This window comes from Colletotrichum phormii, assembly GCF_030913505.1.
Source record: "Colletotrichum phormii strain CBS 102054 chromosome Unknown BDP81scaffold_2, whole genome shotgun sequence".
NCBI classification, from domain to species: Eukaryota; Fungi; Ascomycota; class Sordariomycetes; order Glomerellales; family Glomerellaceae; genus Colletotrichum; species Colletotrichum phormii.
In genome coordinates, this window is record NW_026851444.1 from 15,672 (window position 1) to 34,696 (window position 19,025).

Sequence of the window (19,025 nt, forward strand, 5' to 3'; positions counted from 1 at the left end):
TGCGATGGTTGGCTGAAAACCAGTCCCTTCCGTGTACCATCGTCAGCCGAGTGAGACCAATAAAATGACGTCTTTCTGCGCTAGTGCACTCCTGCCTTGGAGGCGCACTCACTACAGCTCCTTATTCGTCCAGTAACCTACCTGTATGCATTCACGCCTGACACGGTGACATAAATGTCAATCAGCCAGAGGAAACGCATTTGTCAAAGGTCAGGCGCTCGCCAATAGGAACGTACATAGGTCCGGCTAGAGAATCAGATAAGTAGTCATTTGTTCTGGTCACACTTGCTTCGCGCCAGCCTCCTCTCATTCCATCCACTGATCGATGGGCTGCCTTCTATGGTTCCCACGGACTTTCGACGGATATCGTCACCTGAGAACTACAAAATCAAAATTTCACTTCGCAAGGCAGCTCATTTCCCCATGGATCGTCACGATTGCAGTATCGCATGGGTTCTACCCTCACCTGAGTACCATACGATTGCTCAGAGATTCTTCGACGAGTTCTACAATTATGTTTCCACGACCCTTTGGATGACCTATAGCATTGGAAGAGTTGGACAACACCATGTTGTAGCTGCGAGCAAGACGACCAGTGATGCTTCGTCGTTACACACTAAAGACCGTATCGACAACTTATTACGGGATTTCCCATCCGTCCGGGCTGGGTTCTTAGCAAGCGTCAATGCTGTCGCGTTGACATCAGGCCCTGTTCGCGTCGGTGATGTCCTCGTTGGAACGAAACCGAACCTCCAGAGTGCAGTCATCTACTTCAGCGCCAAGGAAACAGTATCCCAACAGCGGCTCGTTGTGACTCGTGAGCCACGGCACATACCTGAGTGTGCGGCGATAGCCGTTGAGTCAGTTCGTACAAAGCAGGGTCGTGATGACTGGTTCAGAGTACTCGGCGAGGTCAGCCAGCAAAATCAGCGGAAGGCTTATCGTGGTGCAATAGCATCTTCCTCGGGGCCTTTCGATGAGGCTGCTCTCATCGACCTCTTCAAACACGATAGCAATGTTCTTTGCATCGATACAATTGCTGCAAGTATGGATTCCCAATCACTTGTGGTCGTTGCCGGCATTTCTCGCTATGCTGAAAGTGGCAAAAGCTCGCGGCCGCTCACACAGGTCCACGAGACAGTCTTCTCATATCTGTATTGCATAGTCCACCATTTGAGTATTGAAAAACTCAGCACCGAACCACCTTTGACAAGTTACTTTAAGTATGAACCGTTCGATCTAGACCGAGCACACTTTCGACTCGTTATACTTCACAAAGGCTCCAAACACGACGAGATTCGCTGCAGCCTTTTTCAAGCATGCCTTCCCGATCGCCAAAGCCAAAAGACGGAAGCAAGCATCCAAGACGTTGAAATCTTTCTACCATATGAAGCTTTGTCGTACTGTTGGGGTGACGATGCCAGATTGCGCAACAAGATCACAGTCGACGAGAAAGCGCTCTTCATCACTGATAATCTACTCGACGCTCTTCGAAATGTGAGGCGAACTGAGGTAGATCGCATCCTCTGGGCTGATGCTATTTGCATCGACCAAAGCAACGTCCTAGAGCGTGGCCATCAAGTTGGATGGATGGGCGAAGTGTACAAGCATGCTAATGAAGTTTTATGCTGGCTGGGACATGTGGAACACACCACCAGTCCGATACTTGCGCTGCTTGAGAAGTTCAAGCGCGAGGTTCCACAAAAAGCATGGAAGGGTTGGTCTGTTGACGATCATGGATGGCGTGGGGTCTGGGAGCGAGTGCATGTGGATCCAACACGGCACGACTACCATTCGCAGCTCAAGGACCTGATGGCTAATGCCTGGTTCAGTCGGGTGTGGATTTTACAAGAGGTGGCTAACGCTCGCAGAACGTCAATTGGCTGTAGTGAGGGCTGGATCGACGGGAAGGCCTTCGCCATGGCACCGTCACTTCTCAATGTGGACCCAGGCACGCAGTGTCAGGCAGTAATTGACATCATGCCAGGTCCAACGCGGTCGTCTTCATGGTGGGCCCAAAAGCCGAACATATGCTCCCTCTTGTGGAGGTTCAGAGAGAGTCAAGCGACTGATCCCCGCGACAGACTCTATGCGCTCTTAGGTCTTGCTTCTGACTTGAAAGGGAAGATTAGAAGACTCAAAGCAGATTACACAATATCAGAAGAAGCAGTTGCGAGAGATGTTCTGTCTTATTTATATGGCAGCGACATGTCCATCGGTACCATCAATCGACCGAGAATTGCTGGTATTCAGGCAAGAATTCTGAATTATTCCGCCGCAGCACTAGAGAAAGTTGTCTTCTCGGGAGTGGACGTCAAAGCCGTGGATGACTATGTACGGAGAGAAAATTCAATGGTCTGGCTCACAGAAGACATCGTTCAGATATTAACGAAGGATTATTCCGGCGGGAAGGTGATGGAGCTCCTGATAAGAGAACAGGCAAACATGGTCGTGACAGAGCGCCTTGTCAAATTCATAGCTCGCAATTTCGGCAGCGATTGTTTGAGGCTGCTGCTGGATCGACGATACAGAGAAGTCGTTATCACAGAGAAGATCATCGAAGCCGCTGCAGGGAACCGGAAGTCTGGCGCCCAGATCATAGAGCTGCTGCTCGACGGACGGACAATTATCGACGTTACCGAAAGCTTCCTCGTAGCCCTTTTCAGCAACTTCAACAGTAATTGTCTGAAGCTGCTGCTAGATCGACGAGGCGGAGAAGTCAACATCACAGACAAGGTCGTTGAGGCCGCTGCAAGGAACCGGGAGTCTGGCGCCCAGATCATAGAGCTGCTACTGGATCGACGAGGCGGAGAAGTCAACATCACAGACAAGGTCGTTGAGGACGCTACAAGGAACCGGGAGTCTGGCGCCCAGATCATAGAGCTGCTGCTGGATCGACGAGGCGGAGAAGTCAATATCACAGACAAAATCGTTGAGGACGCTACAAGGAACCGGGAGTCTGGCGCCCAGATCATAGAGCTGCTACTGGATCGACGAGGCGGAGAAGTCAACATCACAGACAAGGTCGTTGAGGACGCTACAAGGAACCGGGAGTCTGGCGCCCAGATCATAGAGCTGCTACTGGATCGACGAGGTAGAGAAGTTAACATCACAAACAGGGTCGTTATAGCCGCTGCAGAGAACTGGGAGTCTGGCGCCCAGATCATAGAGCTGCTACTGGATCGACGAGGCGGAGAAGTCAATATCACAGACAAGGTCGTTGAGGCCGCTGCAAGGAACCGGGAGTCTGGCGCCCAGATCATAGAGCTGCTGCTGGATCGACGAGGCGGAGAAGTCAATATCACAGACAAAATCGTTGAGGACGCTACAAGGAACCGGGAGTCTAGCGCCCAGATCATAAATCTACTGCTAGATCGACGAGGCGGAAATGTCAATATCACAGACAAAATCGTCGAGGCCGCTACAAGGAACCGGGAGTCTGGCGCCCAGTTCATAAAGCTGCTGCGAGATCGACGAGGTAGAGAAGTTAACATCACAAACAGGGTCGTTATACCCGCTGCAGAGGACTGGGAGTCTTGCGCCCGGATCATAGAGATGCTACTGAATCAACGAGGCAGAGTGTCAGAGCCCTCCCCGATAGGGGCTAGTTAGAGGTAGTAAGGAGTCCAAGCAACAAAGGAGTAGCTCAGACATATATTCAGCGCAGGGAGTACACGTCGAGGGAGGAGCAGATTTCAGTAATTCATCATTCTATCCTTAACTATAATTAGCCTCTATGAGCTTCTACTCTACGCCAGCATCATAACTTAATAATCTAAAATCTCTACCTATAAAGGGGACCAGGCCAGAAGCTTAAAATACCAGCCCAGACGAGACGTAGCGAGAGAGCATAGTTAGTATAACGATAATATAAAAAAAAGATATTATTTTCCGACCTCCTAAATGTTACGAGAAGGACAAGGCAACCAACTGTGGCACAAAGCAAAAGCTTCGATAATGATGACTCCGGCATCATTGTCCCTTGTTCTGCATTATATAGCTACGCGCCCACAGTGACAAGTTGCGGCGGGCGTAACAATATTAACCCCTCTTTTCCCCTTCTTTTAGGCCGCAATTATATTAATAATAACCGACTATCGTAACTATAAAAGAAAGAATGACTTTTAAAGGAAGAAATCCTTATTATTATATATAAAGAATGCTTATATAACAGGCGCGCCGATCTAGAACGCCTCTAAAGCGCTTTAGCTAGCCCGGCCCCCGGATCAAAATAAGTAGTTTTAGCCTGTTACGGCCAGCTAGTCGTAGGGGTAGTTTGCAGAAGTTGAGGCTGCGGAACTGGTAACAGTAATCGTAGTCGTGGAATAGTTTCAAGGAAACTATGTTTGTCAATCGTAAGGTAAGGTAAGGCTTCGGTGATCAATCGTATGTTACGACCCAACATGCACGACCAAGAACAGGGCCTGCCCCGCAGGCTTACGACGGTTACTACGCCATACATGCACAGGACAAGGGGACACAAGGCACCCTCTCACGGAACGGAAGAACTATGGTACAAGTCACATGATGATAAGATAAGGATCATTTGGGATCAATATGATCCAACACGACTTGGGGGCTAAACGATCATTCTGAATCAGAATGACCCAAGACGACCCAAGGGAGAAGGGACATGTTCAGGATCAGGACTTGTATATAAGGATGGACTTGAGCTGGACTCTAGGACAGACTTTCCATAGCTCTTCAGCAATTAACTTCGTATCAGGATTAACATCCGCTTTCAGCTACTACCTTGACAAGACTACGATTGATCACCGAAGCCTTACCTACCCTTACGATTGACAGACATAGCTTCCCTGAAGCTATCCCCGACTACGATTACTGTTACCAGTTCCGCAGCCTCAACTTCTGCAAACTACCCCTACGACTAGCTGGCCGTAACACTTTTATTATCTCCTAGTAGGCCGATTAGGCTATAGAGACTTCGAATAATATTATTAACGCTTTAACTAAGTTATATAGAAGTACTACTTACCTACTCCTATAGGGAGGTAAAGGAGATAACGTGCATGATAAGCGAGCGGATCGGACAAGCGAGCGGATCGCTCAACAGCGACCGCCACATCTTTTTCTTTCCAACACATATCCATCCACCACAATAATACAGTCATCAAACAAAGAAGCTGATATAATTCTAGCAGTTCAAGCTATCGAAAAAACACCAAATTTGAGTATTAAAGATGTAGATCGGATCTACTCAGTGCCATTTTCAACCTTACGCGCCCGTATTAATGGAAGAACTTCGCGACTTGAAACCGTACTAAACTCACGGAATTTGACGTTGCTCGAAGAGGATACGCTAGTTGAGTATATTCTCGACCTGGATTCCCGATTATTCTCTCCTCGGATCAGTGGTGTAGAAGAAATGGCTAATCGACTACTCGCCGACCGCGGCGCGCCCCCAGTTGGGAAGTGCTGGGCTTCGAAATTCGTCAAGCGACAACCACAGCTCCGGACGCGCTTTTTTCGCAAGTATGACTATAAGAGGGCCCAATGCGAAGATCCAGACGCGATAAACGCGTGGTTTCGCCTTGTGGCGAACACAATCGTGAAGTACGGCATCGTGGACTCCGATATCTACAACTTTGATGAGACTGGGTTTATGATGGGCCAGATTGCATCCGGAATGGTTGTCACGAGTGCTGAAAGGCGTTCAAACACGAAAATGACGCAGCCTAGCAATCGTGAATGGGTTACAGTCATTCAAGCCATCAGTTCGTTAGGCTATAGCGTTCCGCCGTACATCATCGTCATAGGCCAATATCACCTCTCCACCTGGTACACAGAAACAGGTCTCCCACGCGACTGGGTCATTGCAACGTCTGAAAACGGATAAAAAACAAATAAAAGAGGCCTAGACTGGCTCTAGTACTTTGATCGGCATACAAAACCGCGTATAACTGGTAGATATCGCCTCCTCGTCGTTAATAGGCATGAAAGTCACCACTCTGCGGACTTTAAGATATATTACAAGGAAAACAATATCATCATACTCTACATGCCGGCCCATTCGTCTCATCTACTTCAGCCGTTAGACTTTGGGTGTTTTGGGCCACTAAAGACGGCTTATGGTCGACAAATTGAGGATAAGATGCGCCGGGGTAATACGCATATTACGGAGGACTTCTTCCCTGCATTTCGCAACGCTTTCACGCAAGCCCTAACGGTAAAAAACATCCAGGGAGGTTTCAGAGGGGCTGGGCTTGTTCCGTTAAGTGCTGAAAGTGTGCTTTCGAAGCTGGATGTGAAGTTACACACTCCAATGCCCCCAGGGTCTCTTCCAGCAACACCCCCCGCGTGGACTTCTCAGACACCAAACAACCCAACAGAGGCAAATTCTCAGTCAACTTTGATTAAAGATCGAATCTTAAATCATCTAAATAGCCCGCCAACACCAGCTAATAACGCAGTTAACCATATCCTCAAAGGGACACTAGCTATAATGCATCGTAATACTCTTCTAGAGGCTGAGAATAAAACCCTTTGGGAGGAGAATAATCTACTTAGCCGACGGCGGAGATCTAAGAAACCTCGTCTCAGGTAAGGAGGGAGCCTTACTATAGCTAAGGCAGATGACCTTCAATCACAGAGAGAGGCTACAGCTCAGATTGAGGAGGAAACGCGCCGGAGTAGTGGCCGTCGGCCGAGGACGGAAACAGGTCAACGGCGATGTGGCGTCTGCGGGAACACTGGACATAATGCGCGCACATGTCCATTTCAGAGAGAAATGTCTAGAGAAGAGGATTATGGGTAGTTTCAATTAATTAAACTTTGTTGATGTTGATCAAGATTTACATACGTGGAGTGGTTGCTGTCGAGCGATCCGCTCGCTTGTCCGATCCGCTCGCTTATCATGCACGTTAGACTATTTAGTTTATTATTAAAACACCTTTATAAAGGGGTATTAGTGGCCTACCCTCTACCCTTCTAGCCTATTAGAGCCTATAGGACCTATAAGATCTCTAGAGCGGTATTATAAAGGGTTAATTATTAATCCTATAGGATTCTAGGTCTTCCTCTATATAACGAATTTCTTTTAGAAGATCTGTCCGTAATATTAAGGACTAGGTTTTAACCTAGGCCTTATAGACGAACCTACCCTCTTAGAGGGGTAAATAATAATAACGGAATTAGGGAACTAGCGGGAACTAGGAACGGATAGAACACATAGTAGCCCATAGGCAAGACTTGCAGGACGATAGGACGAGGCGTGTACTCTAGAGTATATAGCTTGAGCCTGCGGCCCTCCACGCCATATACCCCTCGGGAGGTCGGCCGCAAGGGCGGCAGCGCCTTTGCCGCCACGGCGTTAAATACAACAACAACAACATAGCAATTACCGGTGCAATATAGGTGGGTAGATGACGCAGACGGCAGAATTGAGGGAGACGAAGTTTTTCGTCGTCTCTTTGGCGGTTTGAACTCGGCTTCCTGTATCAAAACTCTATTCCACAACAGCATCCTCAACTCTCACCGGCGCAATAGCTTTCGACAAGCCAGCGTCATGTTGAGGCTGCAGGCGCGACTGGACCTGATTCGCAAATTCACCCTCCAACTGAATAATCATTCCCTCGATATCATAATCCCAGATCTTGTGCGATCTTTCAGTGAGGTCTTTGAGACACTTGTCCCAGTCACACATAGTGTCTGGGTGGTTCCATTCGTAAATCTCGCAGGCATCGCGGCTGCTCTTCACCATCCACTTCCCGCGAGGCGGGCGAACAATATCATAAGCCCGGAACATAGCTTCTAGAAGGCTACTTTTGTCGCCTTGCCTAGGACTTGGTAGACCTTGCAGTATTTTCGTGCCCTTGTGGAGGAGAGTAGCCAGAGCGAGCGCATCTTCAACACCCATACCCGCGCCGGCTCCGTGATGAGGAGTGGAGGCGTGAGCAGCATCCCCCGCAAGACAAAGCCTCCCTTTGACGAACGTTGGAGCTGGATAGTCGTAAGTATCGAAGATGGCCCATTTGGTAACCTCATCTGGCAGCAAGTTGATGAGATTCTTGACTGTCGGGCCCCAGTCCTGGAACACTGCAGCAACCTCCTCCCTCGTGGTGAGACTGGTCATGTTGGCGACTCCCTCGCCCACACTGTCCCAATCTGTGGTGTCATCTGCGACTGCCACGAAGTTGAGGATAGTACCAGCTGCCAACGGGAAATGCAGGACATGAGCTCGCGGCCCAGTGTGACAATGCTCGTTGAAAGCTTTGAAACTTCCAATGGCGGCTACTGCACGATCCATGGGTATCAAGGCCCTGTAGGCAACTTTGTGGCTGGAATGAGGGTATGTGGCGGGACTGTCTGGTCCAAGAACTAACTGTCGGACTTTGGACTTGATGCCGTCGCACCCAATAACTTGTAAGCATCAGCAAGGACACTAGATATGTGAAACAGTATGTAAATCTGAATGAGAGTGACATCAGTAATTGGTAAGACTTACCTGCATCCGCGCTAGAAGTGGTGCCGTCCTGAAAGTGCAAGAGCACCTTCTCTCCCTTTTCTTGATCGGTCACATTCACCAGTTTCTTACGGAATTCGACCGCATCTTCTGGTATAAACTTGACCAGCTCTTCTAAGAGATGGGCGCGATGACATCCGATGAAACCCTCGTGTCCGGTGTCAAGATTGTACAGTGGCATATCATCTTCTTCAGGGTGGGTGTTGTCCCAGGTGTATCCATCATTAAATCGGAGGAACTCGTCTGGCTCGTTCTCATTCTCGCCGTTGTGCGTGGCAACAGCGCCGACGGCTTTCTCAATGGATGGGTTCAGTAGAGCCATGGCCTTTCTTGCATTGGAGGTGAAGCCAATTCCGGCACCAATCTCGCGGAAGGAGCGTGACTGTTCGTATATCTTGACAGGAATGTTCCGCTCGAGCAGGCCTAAGGCTGTGATAAGGCCTACTATACCACCGCCGACGATAGCAATCTCGAACTTATCGTTGGCATTCGGCATCATTTTTGAAGGATTGGTCAATTTAGTCAGATTGATGATATTTCTCACTAGGAAAATGTGACAGTAAGGAACACCACCGAAATATAATCTCCTTTTTAAGAGTGGATTTTGCAGTTGATGGCGCTTACTCATTTGAGTGCACATGTGATATAAACCTTTGACTGATGTTAGGTGCACAGCCTGAAACACCGGAGTTCGCGGTCTTCCTGTCCGGCGGATGATGAATTCATCCAAACATTGAGGGCTTCTCCGACGGACTTCGGCGTTTGTACCGTCTTCGGCCCATGACCATCGTCATAACACTTTTGACCGGAAGGGATGGAGATAGAACCGGAGTCCATGAAGATTTTCCCCTCAATAATGCGAGTATGCCATGTACAACTCTCAAGGCATCTGATGCTGCCCGCATTAAACTAAGTTATCTACTCTAATGACTAGCAATTTGCCGCGTAGGAGGATTGCCTCCGAAGCCAAATGTATTCAAGTTGAAGTAAGGCAAGCGGCTAAAAGCGAATGTGACGTGAAAGACCAATGTTGACATCCACCATTTTTCATTTCATCCCAGCATTATTTGGTCTCCCATACTATGTTCTTCAATCAACAGATCCATGATGGAGTCAGGCGTCGCCAAGGCATCCTCATATCCAAATTGAGGCAGTTCTGGCTTTGAGATACCTTGGCAAAGTCCATTTACAGTCTTCAACTCTCCCAACGCTTCATCCATAGTCTTGATGTCATCTTCCAACGCCATACCACGTGATCGAAACCTGAGCAGGGCTTCTCGGCATAGATAAAGGGGCGCTGGTGTAAATGGGTGAATCTGACAAAGGTTGAAGTCGGAAAGTAAAATATTTGATAGGCGCGTGATCTCTCTAGCTGCGGCTAGAGCTCGTTCCTCACAGCCGACGACGAGATGATCGTACTCTGCAGTGGTATCCGGTGTTGTCGCGGCTACGTCAAACAGCGATAATGAAGCCACCTGAGAAATGATCTTAACAAGCAACGTCATAGAACCGGTTCGATGAGATACGGGGAGGCTCTGCAGACGGGAAATCTGACGCGCGAGAACTGTGTCCAGAAAGATTTGGCGCTCCCAAGATTGAGCAGACTCATGCCGAGCTTTTGATCGATTCTTATGAGCTTGTATTTGTCCCGAAAATGAGATGGATAGAATAAACTCCATGAAAGGAGATCGCGTTGCCAGTGTCTGTAACTCCATTGCTTCTGAGAGAAAGGGAGAGACAGTTGGTGCTCGACTTTGAAATGCGTCTTCAGAGCAGGGAAGCCGAGCATTGATCTAGAAACAGCTCATCATTAGTACAAACAACTTACTGCGCACTTGCAGTAAGATTTGAGCAGGACTAGGCTCATAAGAAGGACAAATGAGGAAAGGGGGCATACCTCAGATTTAGTGAACGTCCGAGGCAGATCATGAACCAAGCAAATGATAGTGTCCAAACATAATGCCATCCAGAAAGTCCTTCTCTTCTCCTCATTCTTAACAAACAAATCTGCATCTTCACTTAATCTTGAGGCTTTGTCGCAGCCTGCATCAATACTTCCTAGACGCATGAGCTGTACGAAGCGTATTGCTCGCCCTGTGCTCACCCATGCACGATGGAAACCAACTTGCATCAATTCATACATTGATATGAGAATCCACGCCTGAGCCTGTTTCAATAGACCCTCTTCTTTCTCCACTGGACTGTCAAGATAGTCCAGATTCCTGAGCCGTTCGAGTGCTTCGCGATACATGTTGTCGCGTAAGTGTTGGAACTGTGACGAAAGTGAAGACGCCATTGCCCACATTGCATACTGTAAACATGTATGTGAAAGCTTTATCCCGTCTGACGCAGAACGGTCGTTTGGCGGTGGCCTTTTCTCGAGTTCCTTCGACTTGCGAACGTACGACGATTGGTGTAAGAAAGGTGTGAATGAGTGAACTCGGTCGAAGTAGAGTTGATCGCTACATCTAATGTTCAGCGACAAGATACCTTACTTACCAGGATAACGGGTCGGCAAGTTTCCAGGGACAGGTACTCACAGATCAGCCCTCATCAACGGCTCTATTCCTCGAAAGGCCGAGTCTGAAGGCCCCTGAATCATGGTAGTCGGGATTGCGTCCGAAAATTGGAAGGTATCCTCAGCGATGAGAGACAGTGGGGTGAAGTCTACTGGTGCGGGTGTCTGGATCGGGATATCTGAATGACCGTGGTTGGTCAAGTCCACATCAGGGAGAGACGTGAAGAAGTCCGTAGCACCTGACAAAGTCCCTTGGGGACTACCAACACCAGATTCATCAGGGTCTGCGCTTGAAGAAGACTCGTAATCTCTTCTTGGGCCTTTCTTCCCTTCGATAGGACCCTTTCCCCCACTTTTCGCAAGGCGCCGTTCGAGAGTTGCTACATAGACTCATCCTGTCAGTACTTATGTTTAATCGAAACGTTGGAATGCGTCACTCCAATACATCGAGCCCTTTGAATACTGCAGAAAAGAAGTTGTTGACTGACCGATTCTTGATTGTAGCACTTTGAGACGATCTCTCTTGGATATCTGAGGTGGGGCAGACGGGGCACTTCGACAACGTACACCTGCACGAACACACCCGCCGCAAGGCTGCTTTTGGTCACACCTAAGCTTGCATTTTTGACACTGCCGGCAGCTCAGATCAGGCCTGCGGCGGATATCGCGGCTCGTTGCCGGGCTACTGGGCGTTTCGGTATCGCCCGTTGTCGATGCTGCCGCGGAACGGGGCGGCGTTGGGCCATTCGGTCCAATTTTTGGGTGCGACTGGCATAAGACGCCACGTTCGAAGCAAGGGAGACAGAAGTTGTTCCCGTCCATTGATGTTGTGGAAGGCGTTGTTTGAAGAGGTATTGTGCTCAATGTAGCGTCAAGTCTTGAGAATGAATTGGTCAAAGTCGCGCCAACCAGACTGTTGAATGCATGTCAATCATGATGTTCCCTTCGAGCCACCAAGAAGTGGTTATGTATGCCGCATAGCTGCCGGCTTCCTCATCGTTTGCCACTTTAGCGGCGTGATCTAAGGTGAGATAAGCAATAACGCTCTTCACTTAACATGGGTAGAGTGTGACAGGACGATCCAGGTCTTTGATGAAAAACACCTAAAATCTACCAAACCGCGCCATTGCGAATGTTGTGGTGATGCTGAGGAAAAGGAAACCAGCCCCTGAAAGTTCTCATCACCGACGCTAGTCACCTGGTAAAGAGCAAACTTTGCTGTTTGTTTGCTACCAAGGGTGTTTGCCCCTTTCCTCGGGATACTGATCCGTCGTGCCGCCCGCTTCAGATTCCTTTTCCAGACCCCGCTTTTGCTTTTCTTTTGGCCGTTGTGTTTGCTTGTTTGCTCCCTCGTCTGCTAGTTTGCCTGTTGGTGCCTGACAGTTCATATATGAGAGATTTTGCACAATTACCGGGATGCTGGGGTTGTTCTCCCATCAATCATCTTGTTCACCGGACTCGGCCATGCGATTCTTCGGGTCGGTAGGGATCGAGCTCCGGGTTTGGGGGATGGCAAATCTGACACCCGTCTACGCGGTATTTGATGAGATGTAAGTAGTGTGGATTGAGATCTCACAAACGATGATGATTTCGTCCCTGGTTTGAGTTCTAAAGAGCCGCAAAGTGGGCTCTTGATTCTTTGGTATCGAAAATACAGGTCAAACTCGAATCTTACAAGTGCACGCCGGCTACCCTCACTTTACTCGCTGGACATTGCAAGCGCCTCATCAATCGTCTTCCAGGTGTGATCTTTGACCTTTTGCAGATCCTCCTCAGTGAAAATAGCCTTGTTTTTAACCACCTTACCGTTCTGATCGATACAGCTCCAGGATGCACCGTCCTTCTCCGAGGTCTCGTTCACTCCCTTCAGAAGTCCCTCGGCGCAAGTATCAGCCGGTACACCCATCACATTCGTCAGGAGTTTTGTCCCAACCCGGAGATACCACGGCATGGTGTGGAAAATGTTGGTCTGCACGAGGCCCGGGTATGCGTGGATGAAGTGCTGCTTCTTGGCCTTGTTCTCAGCCGCATACGCCTGAATCATGGCGTCCGTCATGGACAGGCAATGGTTCGCTGCGTTTTGCAGGCTAAAGTTCTTCTTCAGGTCCAAGTCGTCCCAAATCAGCTTTGTCGGGCTTCCGCGGATGCTGTCGAGGACGATGAGGACTTTGGCGTCGTTCTTTAGAATGGGGCTCAGTTCGCGGATGAGAAGCTGCCTGCCGTAGTAGTGGAGGGCCATCTTGCGGTCGATTCCCTCAGACGTTTCGGTCCGGCCTGCCATGGTAAGGATGCCCTGCGTGAGGACGAGTAGGTCGAGTTGCGGGTCTTGGAGTGATTTGTAGTCATCTGTGTATCTCTTGATGGAGCGCATGGAAGATGCATCCAAGGCGCGGAACTTGATGTTGGGATGGGGGATGTCCTTGGGCTCGGTGCGGCCGCTGATGGTCACTTGCGAGGATGCCGAGGCAGCGGCCAGGCGGCAGGCAATGGCGTAGCCAATGCCACCCGTTCCTCCCACGACTAATGATCGTGTAGCCATGGTTTTCTGTGATGCGAGAGTGGACAAGAGGTTGATTTTTTGAGTCGGATGATGTCGTTGAGGAATTCAAGCTCCTTATCAAAAGCTGAGCTTGGCTCGGTCAGGTGTTAGGCCGATTCCGAAAACAATTCAAGCTCCCCTAAGTCCGCAACCTATGCGCTGTCTGATTGGCTCAATTGAAATGGCATCTTTGAGTTCATGCAAAAGAAGCTTTCTAACTCCGCAAAATCCGCCTACAGCTTCTGATATGCAGCTATCCATAGCTATGACCTAACGTGAGGTAGCTTCGAAGCTCTTGGCTGTAAACATGTGATGTTGAAGGTCATAGATGGGTCCTCAAGGTCACTCCGACAGTCCGGTTATTGTCCTTCCTTGCGGGCCACCCCATTGCTTACACCCCCCAGATGTCGTCCTCGCTTGTTACCTCTTTCAGAATCATGTAGGTAAGCTGCACTCAAGTTGATATGGGCTCATTCATGAGAGGTAATGACGACAGAAAGGAAGGCAGAGGGGATGGAAAGGGACGGGAAGAGACACTTCGGACCCGGGCTCCGCAGCCTCCGCAGTCCCTTGTCTCGGAATATACTACATCCATTCCCGGGATGTTCTAATTATAGCTGATCTAGTCCACGTCGCACGTGACCTCGGAGCCAGCCTTACGTAAGTAAGGACCAAGCATGAGCCGAAGTGCCGGACTAGGGATCTTCCCTTCGACCAAGTTGGCCACCTTACTGCATCAGTGTAAAGCAGGACCCCAAGAGCTCCGACTCCCCTGCTCGCGGCTCTGCGGCAGCGTTAACTCTGGGCGAGCGGGGCCGCTGACGCGTTACTGGCCCTTTGGCGGTTCAGCGTCAGCCAAAGAGAGACATCGCGGGACGCATGGGCTGCCGATGTTCCAGGCGAGAGAAGCCTCTGCCTGGGAAGCCCAGGGAAGCCTGGCCTGGCAGGGCGAATTTTCCAAAGTGGTTGAGTTTGAAAGGGGGTGAAATCTGGAGCCAGGGCCACAATTCCCCCTTCTCTTTCTTGCCCCTGGGCCCTGGCCGTATATTCCGTCGTCCGTCTTACTCTTGTTCCGCCCAGGGCTGAAGTTTCGATCTCCTGCAAATCTGTTCTTTCTTTTCACTTCCTCTCCTTGTGGCCCGAGTCTCGACCTACGTGCGGCGGTTGTCATTGTCACACGTCACACGTCATACACACCACCACACCAACCACACACCACACAAAGGTGAAGGACTGGACAAAAGAGGTATTCACTGGTTGGTCGTCTGGGATGTCACTCTCGGCCCTACCACGCTCCTTCAGCCCTTCGGACGGATCTGTGGGATCCAACGTGCTGGGTCACACCTAAACTGGGTCTCTTCTCCGAATCTTTTGCCCATCCCACCGCTTCTCATTCTATTCTCCTTGGCGAACTACGGAGGGGCCCCCTCTGGTTCATCAACTTCGGTTCCTCGATTTGTTCGATTTGTTCAAATTTGTCCCGCCCCAGCGCGTGGAGCTCTGGAGACGTTCTTCACGTTGGCGGTGCCGAGCTTCCATTCTTGTTCCTTCTACCCTACATAATCACGCCTTCCCCCCCTCGCGCTCCGCGAGGTCTTCTAGAAGGACGATGGGCATAATGGAGAAACTAGGGGTGACAGACCCCTTGGCAAAGCTTCCCCACAAGCCGCAGTCTTACAACGACAAGTATGTTGTCGCCTACGACTTCAGTGAAGTCGGTATGTCAAATTCTCACTCTTTTTCCATTCATGATCGGGAATTGTCGTTGGAATGGGGCTGGCCGACTGACTGTGCCCCAGATTCTGAGACCTCCGTCAAGGAGCTCACCACCCTCCTTAATGAACTCGAGTCTGCTGGTCTCCAGACGGAAGTAAGGGCCGGCTACGATCAGACCCTTCTTATCTTTGTCAAGGCTCCTCGAGAGCTTCTTGGAAACACCGTCTATAAGTCGAGGTCAGTTGGACCAACCATCATTACAGTCGGCTCAAAGCCTAGGCTGACATCCCCGTAGAGTGAAGGACTGGCTCTATGGCATCATCCCCGAACACCCCGGCGGCACAAAGACCACCGTTGTCGATGGTTCTTTTGAGGCCGAGGACATCCTCTCAGTTTACCATCTCGTCAACTGGCCCAAGTCTCTTGGTGGCGCTGGAATCACCCCCGAGACGGGCAAGTGGACGAATGTCAAGGCCATCTTCCCCCTTCACAACGAGGAGACGAATCAATCCCTCATGAAGCATCTCAGCAAACGACTATTCCTGACGCCGGACGACATTGATTCCATCCGCGACCTCTGGGGAACCAAGGTGAGCTCCGCCATCCTGCCCTCCCCCCGCCATGCCGTCTAATAATATCTGCTTAGGTCGCATTCTACTTCGCCTTCATCCAGACCTACCTTCTCTTCCTCACCTTCCCCGCAATCACCGGCGTCATTGCATGGATGTACTTTTCAAAGTACTCCCTCACCTACGCCATCGCGACCTGCGTCTGGTGCACCATCTTCCTAGAGTACTGGAAGATCCAGGAAGTCGACCTCAGCATCCGGTGGAATGTGCAAGGAATCGGCAAGGTCAAGGTCAACAGGCCGCAGTTCAAGTACGACAAGATTATCAAGGACGAGGCCGGCCAGGAGAAGCATTACTTTCCCAAGTGGAAGCAGGTCTCCCGCCAGCTGCTCCAAATTCCCTTTGTCTTGATTTCGGCTCTGGCACTGGGTGCAATCATCATTGCCGTGTTTGCTATCGAGGTGCTCATTTCAGAAGGCTACGATGGTCCTTACAAGAGCATGATTGTAAGTCCTTTAGATGATCCTTCGGTGCTTCAGATGAATTGCTTACCATGGGCAGGAATACGTTCCGACCTGTTTGCTTGCCGTTGCTCTGCCATACATCAGCAGCGGCCTTGAAGAAGTCGCCACGATGCTCACGAACTACGAAAACCACCGAACGGCCGATTACCACGAAATGTCCCTCACGCAGAAGATCTTCGTTCTCAACATCATCACAAACTACCTTCCGATTCTCATCACAGCCTTCATCTACGTCCCCTTTGGCGACACGTTTGTCCCCTGGCTCGAGGGTATGACAAAGGGCTTCCTCGGTGCCATTGGCCAAAAGTACATGGACGACGACCTCAGCTTCCACGTCGACTCGGATCGACTTCGTGACGAGGTCATCGCACTCGTCGTTACCGGCCAGATTTCCGGATTCTTCGACGAGAACATTATGCCCGTTCTCAAGCACAAGGCGCAAGGCATCTACCGCGAGTACAAGCGGTCGCACTCCAAGGACACGATGCTCATGTCCATCGTCAAGGACGCCCCCGAGGAAGCTAGGTTCCTCCGCAGCGCACGAAACCAGGCCACCTTGGAAAAGTACAATGTTCAGGACGACATCGCCGAGATCGTCCTCCAGTTCGGTTACCTCGCCCTCTTCTCTCCCGTCTGGCCCCTCATCCCAATCGGCTTCCTCATCAATAACATCGTCGAGCTACGCACCGACTTCCTCAAGATCTGCATGGAACATCGGCGCCCGCCCCCCGTACGCACCGACGGCATCGGCCCGTGGATCAACTCCCTCGACTTCCTCACCTGGGCTGGCAGTCTCTCGACCGGCGCCATCGTGCACCTCTTCGGCGCAAACAGCATCGGTGGCGGAGCGTGGTGGGCACTACCCATCACCATCTTCATCAGCGAGCACGTCTTCCTCGGCTTGCGGTCGGTCGTTCGATTCTGTCTGGAGAGCATCGGGTCGGAACAGATTCGTAAGCAGCGACACCAGCGATATGCGACGCGCGTGAAGCACCTCGAGGAGATGGAGGCCAACAAGCAGGCTGGGCTGATGCTGTCTGTCGCTGAGCGCGAGAGGCGTAAGTCGATTCGGGCGATGGGACAGGAGTCGTTCTGGACGACGCAGATTGATGATGGTGCGAGTGCCGCGGTGGGAATTGGTCTGATTCAGTCGGTCAAGAGGGCCGAAGTGTTGAAGAACGGGCAGCCGAAGATTGACTAGTAGGTTACCTGTTTTGTTTCGCGGGTCAGATCATCAACAGAAAACCGGCGTTTTGTTTCATTAGAGGGGTAAAAGTTAGAGCATGAACACCATGCCAATAGATTGCGATACATCATCCCTCCGTCCCCCTACTCCTCGAGTCGCGACTGAAGCTAGGTGACTGGAGCTAAGTGGAGATTGGATGAAGTGATATAGTGACATGTCTTTGACATCACATCACAGCACTGACATCATCGGATCGCACTCACGCCATCACCGCAGCCTCAACCTCACCTTCGAGCCGCGATCGCAAGACTAACAAGCAGGTCCTTTCGCAAGCATATCGATCAATCTCTGAAGTTAATATCATCGAGACCCAAGACAGATCACTACTCGCCCAAAATGTCCAAAATCACATCTCCCTTCAACAACCCGATCTCCTTCGCCTCATGCTCAATCGGCCTCCCCCGACACACCCTCGAAGACAAGCTGGCAGCAATATCCGCCGCCGGCTTCAACGGCATCGAACTCTCCTTCCCGAACCTCCAGTCCTTCGCCACGCGACACCTCAACAATGGCGACATCGCAGCCGACGACTACCCCTCCCTCTGCGAAGCCGGCACACTCATCCGCGATTTATGTGCGCAGCTCAACCTCCAAATCATGGTCCTACAGCCCTTTGAAAACTTTGAAGGGTGGCCGAAGGATAGTAAGCAGCGAGAAGAGGCATTTGAGCGCGCGAGGGGGTGGATGGAGATCATGAGCGCCGTGGGGACGGACATGCTACAGGTCGGATCGTCGGATTCGCCAGAAATCACGTCGTCTATTGGAGATCTTGTTGCCGACCTTGCAGAACTGGCGGATCTTCTTGCGACGAGGGGCTTCAGGATCGCGTATGAAAATTGGTGCTGGGCTACGCATGCGCCTTCGTGGAAGGATGTGTGGAAAGTTGTGCAGCTTGCTAATCGGCCTAATTTGGGACTTTGTTTGGATACTTTCCAGTCGGCAGGCGGAGAATGGGGAGACCCGACGACTGAATCTGGGCGCATTGAGACGGGTGGCGTTGGTGAGAGAGAGCTCACGGTGTCGTATGAGATCTCGTTGCAGGAATTAGCGAAGACGGTTCCACCGGAGAAGATCTACTTTCTACAGATCAGTGATGCGTACAGGGTCTCCCCGCCTTTGAGCAAAGAGCCTGATCAGAGTGGGTTGAGACCTAGGGGGCGTTGGAGCCATGATCATAGACCGCTACCGTTTGATGGCGGGTATCTGCCCATCTTGCAGTTCTTGGAGGCTGTCATGAGCACAGGCTTTAGGGGATGGTTGTCTGTCGAAGTATTTGACGGGAAGTTTGAGGAGAAGTATGGTGATGATCTGCCTCAATACGCTAGGAAAGGGAGGGACGGTGTTGTGAAGATGCTGGGAGAGATGATTGTCGATCGGAGTGGCTTCTAACTTTTAAGGACGGAGTGATAATAATACAGCAATACACGAGTG

The 19,025-nt window shown here is 50.6% G+C and overlaps 6 protein-coding genes across 6 annotated transcripts; 3 read left to right on the top strand and 3 right to left on the bottom strand.

Moving 5' to 3' along the window:
• Window positions 1-1,047: 1,047 nt before the first annotated feature.
• BDP81DRAFT_309486 (heterokaryon incompatibility protein-domain-containing protein) lies at window positions 1,048-3,612 on the top strand (the record flags this gene model as incomplete). Its single annotated transcript, XM_060583551.1, has 1 exon — window positions 1,048-3,612. One exon carries the CDS (start codon window positions 1,048-1,050, stop codon window positions 3,610-3,612), a length of 2,565 nt encoding a protein of 854 aa, XP_060450140.1.
• A 3,853-nt stretch (window positions 3,613-7,465) lies between these two features.
• BDP81DRAFT_445012 (uncharacterized protein) lies at window positions 7,466-8,981 on the bottom strand (the record flags this gene model as incomplete). Its single annotated transcript, XM_060591898.1, has 2 exons — window positions 7,466-8,379; window positions 8,465-8,981. The coding sequence occupies 2 exons, from the start codon at window positions 8,979-8,981 to the stop codon at window positions 7,466-7,468; spliced, it is 1,431 nt and encodes a 476-aa protein (XP_060450141.1).
• Window positions 8,982-9,534: 553 nt separating this feature from the next.
• Window positions 9,535-11,822, bottom strand: BDP81DRAFT_309022 (fungal-specific transcription factor domain-containing protein; the record flags this gene model as incomplete). The annotated part of the gene is made up of 4 exons (XM_060583513.1): window positions 9,535-10,275; window positions 10,380-10,944; window positions 11,023-11,179; window positions 11,438-11,822. The coding sequence occupies 4 exons, from the start codon at window positions 11,820-11,822 to the stop codon at window positions 9,535-9,537; spliced, it is 1,848 nt and encodes a 615-aa protein (XP_060450142.1).
• Window positions 11,823-12,699: 877 nt separating this feature from the next.
• On the bottom strand, window positions 12,700-13,539 carry BDP81DRAFT_457107 (uncharacterized protein; the record flags this gene model as incomplete). Its single annotated transcript, XM_060593246.1, has 1 exon — window positions 12,700-13,539. One exon carries the CDS (start codon window positions 13,537-13,539, stop codon window positions 12,700-12,702), a length of 840 nt encoding a protein of 279 aa, XP_060450143.1.
• A 1,618-nt stretch (window positions 13,540-15,157) lies between these two features.
• BDP81DRAFT_389278 (calcium-activated chloride channel-domain-containing protein) lies at window positions 15,158-17,549 on the top strand (the record flags this gene model as incomplete). Its single annotated transcript, XM_060587239.1, has 5 exons — window positions 15,158-15,257; window positions 15,339-15,492; window positions 15,551-15,845; window positions 15,902-16,330; window positions 16,386-17,549. 5 exons carry the CDS (start codon window positions 15,158-15,160, stop codon window positions 17,547-17,549), a joined length of 2,142 nt encoding a protein of 713 aa, XP_060450144.1.
• Window positions 17,550-17,930: 381 nt separating this feature from the next.
• Window positions 17,931-18,983, top strand: BDP81DRAFT_308077 (xylose isomerase-like TIM barrel; the record flags this gene model as incomplete). The annotated part of the gene is made up of 1 exon (XM_060583416.1): window positions 17,931-18,983. One exon carries the CDS (start codon window positions 17,931-17,933, stop codon window positions 18,981-18,983), a length of 1,053 nt encoding a protein of 350 aa, XP_060450145.1.
• Between the last annotated feature and the right edge of the window lie 42 nt (window positions 18,984-19,025).